The sequence below is a fragment of the Sturnus vulgaris genome, chromosome 3, assembly GCF_052056855.1.
Source record: "Sturnus vulgaris isolate bStuVul1 chromosome 3, bStuVul1.hap1, whole genome shotgun sequence".
NCBI classification, from domain to species: Eukaryota; Metazoa; Chordata; class Aves; order Passeriformes; family Sturnidae; genus Sturnus; species Sturnus vulgaris.
The window spans coordinates 51076561-51087664 of NC_142245.1; the positions used below are offsets into that span (position 1 = coordinate 51076561).

Genomic DNA, 11104 nt, shown 5'->3' on the forward strand with positions numbered 1-11104 from the left:
GTGGCAACTGGGAAAATATTTTCCCAGCTCTGCAGATCCGACCTCTAACATTCAGGATTAACGCTGATTTTAGGGTCCAAATTTACAGTCTGTGTTTTCATTAAGAGTCAGCTAAATGCTTCTAACTGCATTTGATGAAGAGTTAGGCATCCAGGCTTTTCTCTAATCAGGTGGGCTAAATAAGTCTCTAGAAATTTCTCTCTCTCTTCATTTATGCACATAAAAATCTAGAGATCAGTTCCTTCAAGTGAGATTCAAAAAAGCCCGCCATAATTTTAAATATGATGTACATGTTAATTCTTGGGAGTTTTATAAAACAGACTTCTACCAATATGGAGACTTCTTCATTTAAAGAAATAACTTGGTAAGACATTCAGTATCTCAGCAATTGTTTGAAAATATACAGAGAGAATGTTTTTTCCTGAAGCTTATCATTATAAAAATTGGGAATTGATGAACCCAGTTTTCTCTTTGGGGGATCAGTTAAAGAATAAACTATATATGGCACGTATTAGTCACATTGCTTGTTACACCCACTGCAAGAAACTCAGCTGTGGTGATAAGATTGGTAACAGACACGGAAGAGAGATGATACCATGTGTATTAGTCAGAATCGAATTGATTAATACTAAAAATGAAACGGGTTGTCTGGTTTTGTACAGACAGGTAGGGGATATATGATAGAAGGTCCACCAGTGAAATGTTCACCATGTTGACTTTGGCAGGTAAGAGTGGAAGGTATGAGCAAAGCCAGGCCAAAAGGCAATCTAAGATTATTTCCATGACAACAGGTTAACATTTCTTAATTCTACAGATGAAGTACAGTTCTCAGTTTTCCCCCTGAAAAGCAGTATCCAGTTGGATAGGGAGCAACAGCAGACATGTCTTTGCCTTTTTTTTGCAGAATTATTGAGGTTTACTACTTAGAGCAGGAAGATGTCTCTTCAAGAGAATAAATCCAGATGAAGGGAGGGAACCACATTCAATCAAGTCCTTCTCTAACCTTCATTTAGATCCCATAAATAGTAGGTGTTGTCACCTCTTACCAAAGCCTGAAAGAATAGTAACTATTTCCTTTTTCCTGTTTCTATTACAAAAAAAGTCAGTTTAGTATAGAGGCATTCTATGAAATTAATTTGTACCCTGCCTTTTAAAATAAGCATTACTTTTCTTATATAAGGTGCTTTACTGTATGTTGTAGTTAAAATGTGAGGTACATGACCTTTTCTCTACTGCAAAATGCAGTTGTTCATAATCAAGTGTAAAATATTTTCATGTTTCTTATTGATGAAAACTTCATAGGAAAACAAAGACTGTCAGGTAAAATGATTGCAGTAGAGTGATTTTAGACGTCTCTTACCCTCCAATATGATCAGGATATTGTTTGGATTACACATGGAAGTGAACTCTATAATAAAATTTCAGACTTATTTGAATACCTGCTCTCAGAACAGGATTATGACAGCAGTTGGCTGATAGCTATGAAGCTAGGATGGCTTTATTTTCTCTAGACTGGAGACTGATGGCTCTAAAAGACAGGGAGTGCAGAGCAGGGAACATTTTGTTCCCATTGAGTGTTTTTGGTGGTTTTTGTTCTAGTTGTTTCTGCAGTCTAAAATAAGCCTCTTTATAATGAAAAGCTTGTACAATTTTTGTTTGGAGAATCAACATGCAAATCACCTGGGAAGGCACTGGGACTGCCAGTGAAGAAGCAAGATACCTGGGCAATTAATTCCTTGTGTAAACTCCTGGGCATTTCATGCCTTGTGTGAACTCCTATGATGAGTTTTACCACAGTAAAAGATACATTTGCAGGTATTTTGTCCTTTTCTTTTACCTTCTCAAGGGTAAGCATGGATACAGTCTTGGCTAAGAGATTGTAATCAGAATCTGTTCAGAAGTGAAAGAAAAGAGCAGCTTTGTGCAATACTTGCCAGCAATACACCTATTTCAAACTGATGCTTCCACACATAAAACAAAACAAAACAAAACAAAACAGTCTGCTTCTGGGAATTATTTTCAGGCAGAAAATTAGTCTTTTTAGCATTACTCCAAAAGACTGCAACCTTGGAAATGGTAGCTAATGTGTCAAAATAATGTGGATTTCCTTGTATCTGAAATATGTTCATAGGGATTACTGCAGCAGCATCTAAGTATTTCCTGATGATATAATGGCATATGTATGGCTCCAGATGTTATTAATCGCACATTGAAAGTTGAGAAAGAAACATTAGTACCAATGACACTTTCTTTTAATGCAGAAGATGTTCTTCCACAATGTCTAATATGACAATTTTTGAAATGCAAATTTTTCCTGTCAAAACAACACTTGCTATTTTTTTAACTCCATATGCACATAGAAACATAGATGTATGCTGGCTGTACTTGAATTTATAAAACATGGCTTTTATAAATGGTTTTCAGTGTTAAGGTCTCTCAGTTTTTTGGTTTGATTTCCTCTGCTAAGCTGCAGTAGGAGTATCATAGAAACACAGAATGGCTCAGGTTGGAAGGGACCACAGTGGGTCATCTGGTCCAACCTCCCTGCCCAAGCATATCCTAGAGCATATGACACAGGGTTGAATTCAGAGAGTTCTTGAATCTCCCACTGAGGGAGATACTCAATGAGTATTACACATAAGTACAATAAGTACTGCTAATGGATAGCTGTGACTGTAGAAGCATGTGTTAGCAAGCTAAATAGATGCCCATTTTTACTGTATGTGTTTAGTAACATGCTGGATGGGTGCCCACAAAATTTTGTTATTGGGCCAATTTTGCAGGACTATTGAAGATAGCACTTATATATTAATATTGCTTATAGTGGTGGAAGAGCTTAAAAACAAGTACAGTGCAGAGAGCTCAAAATGTTTGAAAAGTATAACCAGGAGCAAATTTAGGAGTAAAACTGTAATTGGTTGGCAATAAACCCAGGAGACTGTGTGACATGAGCTGTTCATGTTGTGACACATTGAAATAATCTAAACAGCTAATCAAAAGAGGTTCTGTGGCCATCCTTTGGTGGTGTCCTCTGCACAGCAATGGAGCCCAGGTCTCCTTAGGGCATCATGGGTCCTGAAAGTGTTGAAGAAAGGACTTTGTTCATACAGTTTTATTTGCCCAGTCCTTATGGATGCCAGACAAAGTTGCCTTAGGGAAAGAGCAAGACGAGAGAGAATGAGAAATGAGAAAGGGAAAAGCTTCCTTTTAACAAGAGGGACAATTCTGCAGTCATTTAGCAGCTGTCCTTGAGACCCTACTACCTTCAGACCCAGGCACTGTGTGGTGCACAAGCAAGGAACTAGGGAAGTTTCCTGCCTTCTGCCTCTAAGAGCTCTATTTTCACTTCTGCTGAGGCTGTCAACTTGACAAGACCTTCCACATGTGTTTTCAGGCTTGTCTGATGACTTCTAACTCTCTCCTATGTGGTTTGTTTGGTCCAGTGCCAGTTCTGTTACCTAAGTGTGCCAGAAAGTGAGTGTAAAGCAGTGGACTCATGAACGCATTACTTAATTGTTGGTATACTTTTGGCATGGGTTGTTCTCAGCAAGTCCTATTCCTTAAAAACTAAGCCCCTGAAAGGATGAAGCAGTCTATCCCAGTGTTTTAGGGAGCCAGGAATGCCCAGCTCTTGAGCAGCAGGTGGCCACTGGTGCTTGGTGCAACTCAGGAAGGGGTCAGGGAGACAGTCCTGTTAGGGAGATGCCTGCCTCAGCTCCCTGGCACTCTGTCCTCCTGTCATTCCTGGAACTGTGCTTTTGTTTGCAAACCATGTGGTATGCACTGGGCACACACAAACAAGCAGGTGCCAAAATTCATCCCACATTGCTCTGAACAGCATGAGGAGATTTTTCAGGAGATCCATTCTCCCACAGACCTTTGATTTGCTTATTGGAGAGAGTGGTGTGTCAGCTGGTGCTTCCAAGGCTTTGATCCCATAGATTGGTGGAAATCATGTGACAAAAACATGTGGTTGAAGTTGAGACCTAAATTTTCACAAATTAATCCCATATATTCTTCCCATTATATATTTAAATAGAAAGTTAAAATGGCTGTGACCATGGAAAGCAACTAGGAGAACAATCCATCTCTACAATTCAAAGGAGGAAAGATAATTATGTGATCCAGGAAATACAAAGAACTTTGATGTTTCACATCAGAGCAACAATAAATAGAGAGAACATATTTGCCTTTTCCCTAATATTGATATTTTCCTCCCATCTTCCCTCCTACTTAGAACTGTTTCTGTGGTGGGAGGATCCATTAGGTAACCTACAGATGTTTTACATTCTTAAATATAAACTATAAAATGAATTGTAATACAGACTCATCCCATGAGGGTAAAAAACTATTCTGCTCTTTAATGTTTCTTGGATGATGGCACCCCTTCAGAACATGCCTGAAAACTGTGCCTCACCCATTAATGCACACTCGACTGTAACTTACTGCTTATTAAAACCCAACATTGTTATTGCTTAGTAATTCTGGATTTGGCTCCCAGTGTCCCTGTTGTAAACACTTAAAAGTAGAGATGCCATATTAAAACAGTGACAGATTCTCATGGGGGTCAGGGGCTACTGGTGCCTCCCTAATGAAGTCACACGCTGTTAAATTTTTTTTTTACCTTGAGTCCAGAAGAAAACAAAGCAGTTAAACTGCTATATCCATTTTCCAGCAACACTAATCCATTTCAAACCACTCTTAACCATATTAAATCAAGGCTTCTGATAAAATGAACTGCCTAAAGGTTCACCTCGAGCTATTTAGCTCACAAACAAGATGCTGACTACTGGCAACAATGGGTGGTTGGCAATTATTGCTGAATTTGGTTGCAATTACTTAGTTTTTTGTGTCTTCTATTCAGACTAGCTGACGGTCTACAGCGTGGTAGATTCCAGAGTGAAATGCAGTGCCAGGGTTCTGCTGGAGATTGATGGTGACAGTGTTAAAAGGTTGCTTGAGCAACATGTTTTAATTTCTTGGAGGGAAGAGAAACCTTCTCTTTCACTGGGAAAACTTGGAAAGGATGAACTCTCTGAACAAATCTGCCCAGATATAGCTATTCTACTCTGTAGAAAATCATCCAGGTGTTAATAGAACCTGAATTTTCAGTTTAAGTATGCCTCAATGCTGATACTAAATAGGGAAGCTGGAAACTTTCCCTATGAAATACAGTACAGCTGCAATACAATAGTTGCAATGTAATAGTTGTAATTTGAATAGCAAAAAATGTAGCATTCTGGCTTCTAATAGTATTTTAAAGGCAGTCATCAGTATGCAAGTGGATGGACATACACACAGTACATGCCAGTTCAAAGGAAGTGTAGTTATTTTCATCCCAATTTAGTGAAACCCTTGACTTGCCTGATGTAGGTCTAAATTTTCAGGTAAGTGTAAGATTTTATCTATAGTCATTATGGAATTGTTAACAAGTCCTTGGGAAATAGTACATAAAACCAATCACAATTTTTATAGATCTTGGGCAATTTCATTAGCTGAAAAATTCTAGTAGTGTTTGCTACCAATGGGAATGTTTATACATGTAATTCTCAAGCTGTATTCATTATACACATGCTTTCATGTAACAAAGGCTAAGTAAAATTCTTGAAGAATGCAGAGTCATCAGTTCAAGATCACGTGAATAGGGTAAGCTTTTGCAATTACTGTCTTCAGAGAAAATTGATCAAATATGGGCCTGTTACAATTACAATACAGTGTGATATAGAGAAAAGGAGCTTTCGTCTCTAAACAAATAAAAACTGTGGCTTTATTTCCTTTGCTAAGGCCAAGAAAGACCATGGATAAAGATTCAGTAAAACACAGAAGTACCTGACATTTAAGTCCATCTCAAAATTACGGAGTATCAGTAGGGGTCTTCCTTGTTTTATATAAAAATTGATTTAATCACTAGCAGATGTTATTACAAGGCTTTTATTTTGGGGGAGGTGATAGTGGAAAGGCTGCAGGTAAGAGGGATTACATGTCAGTCTGCTTTTGTAATTCCTGTGCTTTCTTTTGTCCCTGTCAGAGAAGAGAGGCAGAAAGGGAAGCACAATGTCTTGAATAGCCTACAGTTCCTACACTCTCATACTTTATCAAATGAATCAAACTTAAAAGGCCTCCCATGCAGCCTGAAGATGAAAAGCGTGTGGCCTGACTCCTTCTGAAATACTGCCCTTAGATTTCAGCTATTTATAAGCAGACTGTTTTTATGGAAGTTTGCTAAGTAAAAGTAGCATTAAAGTTAGCATAAAACGTTAAAAGTAGCATAAAGCATTAACTTAAAAACTAGCAGATTTTTTTCTATAATCCTTAGGCAAATAAAATTATGTTTCTACATACTAGAGAATATTATTTAAGTACCTTTTCTAGAAGATGGAGAAAGGAACATAATAGGAAAACAGAAATATGAATAACAGTAGCATTTTTTTTGCCTCTGAAATTATCCATTTATTCATAAAAGCATAGAAGCATTTTGTTCTGCCTTAAATTCATTTAATCAGTTGTGTTTATATATTTTAATTCTACTTTCTAAAGGAATAAGGAATTTTATGTAGTATTCAAGGAAAGGAAGAAAGAGAGAAAGAAAGAGAAAGAAAGAGAGAAGGAAAGAAAGAAAGAAAGAAAGAAAGAAAGAAAGAAAGAAAGAAAGAAAGAAAGAAAGAAAGAAAGAAAGAAAGAAAGAAAGAAAGAAAGAAAGAAAGAAAGAAAGAAAGAAAGAAAGAAAGAAAGAAAGAAAGAAAGAAAGAAAGAAAGAAAGAAAGAAAGAAAGAAAGAAAGCTCTTTGACCAAACTATATTGTTACTTCCATCTACTATTGGTAAGAGCAAAGCATACCAACTGAAGACTGCTTTAAAAAAAGAAATCAATAGATTCTTTAAAAATATTTGGCATGCAATCAACGTGCAGTTAACACATCTCCTCTGTTTGGAGGTACAATAATCCCTGTCACCTCCTGCAAAAAGAAAGTGATGCAATATTTATTGTCCTGTTTGGCTGATTGTGTACCTCAAGTACCTCCCTGCTTATTGTAGTGTTGGAAGAGACATATGTTGAACACCATACTCAGGACAAGCAGGACAAAACAGATTAGAGTGAAGAAGCCTATAAATATGGTTCCTACTCCAATAACCTTTTAAACTGGCTTTAAAAAACTTGGTTATGTGCAGCTTAAAAAGGTAAAAATTAGACATGTTCAAATTTCATGCCCAAAAAGTTCCTACTATATTTTTAAAACACTACACAATCTAACAAGATTAAAATAGTTAAATGCTAGATCAGTGTTAATTACATGCCTTTAATAAGTAGAAAATTAACATGCCACTTACTGCAATTTTCATTAAAAAGACTTTCAGACGTTTACTTGCTGAATTTTGTCATAGAACAGAATTTAGACCCATTTATTTCAATTACTTGATTTGCATCTTTCTCCTTAAAATGAGTAATGCATTAGTTTATCATATGGATAGAAGTTGAATAGAACAACTTCAAAACCAGTTTTTCCATAAGTAAAATTTTCTCCACAACATTAAAAAAGAAAACAAAAGCCCCCAACAAACTAAGAGCATATTCTGGCAGGGATATATACACCCTGTTTATTGCTACATATCTCAAATCCTCAAATGCAGCTGGTGTGAGCCCAAGCACGCTGGAAATGGAAACCCAACCTATGAATGATCACGTAATACCAGGGAAGTAACATGAGATGTGTTACTGCATTAGCACACAGAGCAGATTTTCCATCCATTCTCCGCATGAACATTTTTCCTGCTAGTTATGCCCTGCTTTGTTGCAGTTTGACTTGCACTGTTTTGGTATAGGGATTCTTGCAGATGGCTGCCCATTTCCCTGTGTACTTCTCATAGTATTTGCAAAGAAGTCATCTTGCCTGAGAGCATCCTACTCCAACAGGGCCTTTCTCTGTGGAAGGTGGTGCCCATGCCTTTTGGTGTTTCCCTTTTCTGGCTGGTGGTACTGGGCCATCAGAGTCATCCAGGCTGGTTTCAAGCTCTCCAATTTACTTACCTTACTGAGTTCATCCCACATTTCTTCTGAATTCCATATCCTTTTGTCCCTATTCTCATTTTTCACTCAGTTTTATTTTAAGCTCCTCTTCCAGCTGCTCCATGTTTCAGTCTCTTTTCCATGAGGGACATATAAGCTCCATTCTAGTTTACTACACTGAAGCTTGTGTACCAGGCTTAATATCATTGCATGCATCTGATCTCAAAAAAGAGAGTAGAGAGTAGATAATTTATTAATTCTTTTCTAATATAAATGTGAAATTTTTTCTCACATTTATTTAAAAAATGTGTAATGAACTGCAGGCTGCTATTCTATGTGGCAATGGACATCTATTACTGAAATTATTATTAACTCAAAGCACCTATGCTTACCTTTTCTCCAGAAAGAGAAAAAAAACCAGTCTAGTCCAGAGTTCAAAATATATAGTTATAATAGATAGTTATTCAAAATATATGAAAGTACAGTGAAGACTCGGAGGGTTGAATTTTACTTTTATTTACCCATTTCTTTGTTAAATCTGACCAATTCAAAACACAGCAGTTCTTTTAAGATTTTCAGCAACAAAGGCTCTCACACTTCAGGGAAATGGAACACTTGGTGGTATTATTTTCAGCAGCACTGCCTCTGTGAACTCACCAGCCCCACATCCAGGTTTGCATATGGCAGAGCCAGTCCAACCAATATTATACTAGGCACAGCCATGAAGCCCAGATTGACATTTAAAATATCCCAAACTCAGGTATGTCCCAGGTTATTCCTCCTCCTCTCTCTGGTTTCTGACTGATTGAAATTAAAAAGTATAATTACCAGCATCTAATGTCAAATTCCTATTTCTTCTCCCTGATAGATTCTTTACTGAGGTTTCCAGGAGGGAATGAGCAGCTGCTGTAAGATTAGTTTGGAAATGGATTGGGTCTGGAGAGACTTTCGGCAACATCTCCCAGTACCAATCACGATGTACAAGCAGCCAGAACAAACCTAAACAGGAAAAGGAAGTAAGCCAGTCCAGGAAAAGGGCAGAGGAAGCTTATCCCTGGAAGGGATTCATAGCACTTGTGGTAAAGTCCCAGTTTAATCCTAAAGATTAAATCCTGAAATCATTCCCCACTTCTTGTTCATGGAAAACATTTGCTAACAGCAAAAATGCACAAACAACTCTGTTCTTTGGATGGGCAAAAGTGAGTTCCTGTATTTCTGTGCCATTTTACACATGCAGATACAACTAGGTCTTTTTCAGATGCACTGAGCAGTTTGGTAAGGGTTTATTTTTCATCCCACTGACATGCACCTATGAACTTTTACTAGCAACAGAAGTTAAATTGCTGCAGAAATTCTTTCTCCTGGTATTTCCAGCTGTAGTGGTGAAAAGATCTCCTAGGCTGACTGTTATAACATGATTTTAAACCATTTCTGTGGACTATAGGCATAAAGGGAATTCAGATAAGGCTATGAACTTGTATACAGTTATCTGAATCTCACTTGCAAAGTTTTCAAAGTTCATCCATCATCACAATGGATCCCATGGGATGTTAGTTGGCTCTGGGGGACGTTAGCCGTTTTCCCAATTTCATAATGCTGGGACTGGTGAGTATTGTTAGACATTGTAAGACACCATTTGCCAGCCTGAAATGTGATCTTTATATAAATATGTCTGGAACATACAGTACCTCAGAGGAATTGAATCAAAAATAATCAAAAGGTTTTCATAAAGCACGGTAATTCCAGGGGTGAGGTGGGCAGTGAATTTTGACATGCTTTCTACCATCTGTGTTTGTCTAAGTATGCTTGCTTGAGAAGAAGCAGCTGGGAGACTTCTGTGAAAAGATGCCTATATTTTAGCATTGTTCTCAGAAGAATAAATATCAAGTTTCTATTTCTCCTGACAAAGAGCTGCTATAAGAGCATTCATAAAATTAACTTTGAAATGCAAGGTGTTGTTTTTCTTTTTCAATGTTTCTGTATGTGCTCCCACCTAGGAAGGTTAATACAGGCATCTGTTTGCTCTTTTTAGATGTACTGATATATGAAAAGACTCTGTGTGGGACTTTTGTTTGTTTATTTGTGTTTATTTCAGTGTGAGCGAGGTGAAAAGTTTTTTAACAATAGCGAGTTCCAAATGTGTTGTTCATTTATGAAACTGCTGCTGTGTTTCATCTTCTTTGATGCTTTGAGGTTTTTTACTTACCTGATTTGTAGGTTTTAATATTTTCTACAATGTCGCCTTCATTAATGAAATAAAAGCAAAAAATCTCCAGTTCTAACAACTTCACTTTAAGTGCTGAAAAGGAGAAAGTACCTAAGAGAGAAAAAGAAAGAGGAAGGGAAATGGACAGCTCTCAGTTATTTTTCCAAACTTTACTCATTCTTCTTTTATTCCTGTTTGGTCATGGATACCAAAACCATAGGTATGTAGATAAGGAAGTAGAGACCACTTTTACCAAAAAAATATGAGGCTGTCATTAAGCCCCTCTCATGAGCTTTGAGTGTAGTGGTACAAAACTGAATCTTTTATGTAGCATCTGAAGAAACCACTACTGAAATTAGTGGGATCTATCCACTGATTGTCTTTAATTGAAGCTGGATCAGACCCATGAGCCGCACCAATTATGTTTCTCCTGGCAGCTAAACTAACAGGTGTGCCTGCATAAACTCAGAAATGATACCTTGTGTTTGAAAACAACCTAACACTTCTGTGTTTTCATCACAACTCTAATGATGTTCCTTGACTGGGAATATGCAGGGAGACAATCATCCTCAATGATAGTAAGACATTGCCTTGAGTTTTCCTTGGGAAACACCCTGGAGTACAGTGTTGACCCATCCTGGCACATTTGGAACAACCATTTTTTTCTCAAACTCTGGCTACTTGCAAAGATTTTCATTTTGACGTTTTTACATTGTGTCTGGAAAATCTCTAGTTCCAAAACATAAAGAGAGGTATCAGAGGATGAGGACAGGAGTACTGTCACAGAGTCTTTAACGAAATATGTCTTCTTTTTCCCCAGAGGTGTGGAGAAATCTCATTTGATAGTCCTGACCAGAATGCCAAATGTGTTCGCATGCTAGGTAAGGGTAAGAA

The 11104-nt window shown here is 37.4% G+C and overlaps 1 protein-coding gene across 3 annotated transcripts in view; it reads left to right on the forward strand.

Annotated features, from left to right (window-relative positions):
- PDE7B (phosphodiesterase 7B) overlaps positions 1–11104 on the forward strand; it is a 167756-nt gene that overhangs the window by 42504 nt on the left and 114148 nt on the right. For 2 of the 3 annotated variants that reach the window (XM_088161604.1, XM_014879038.2), the window contains one exon: positions 11031–11091. In XM_088161604.1, coding sequence (XP_088017730.1) covers positions 11031–11091 — 61 coding nt within the window. Of the gene's footprint in view, positions 1–11030; positions 11098–11104 lie in introns of all 3 variants that reach the window. The other variant, XM_014879037.2, reaches the window with a different exon arrangement.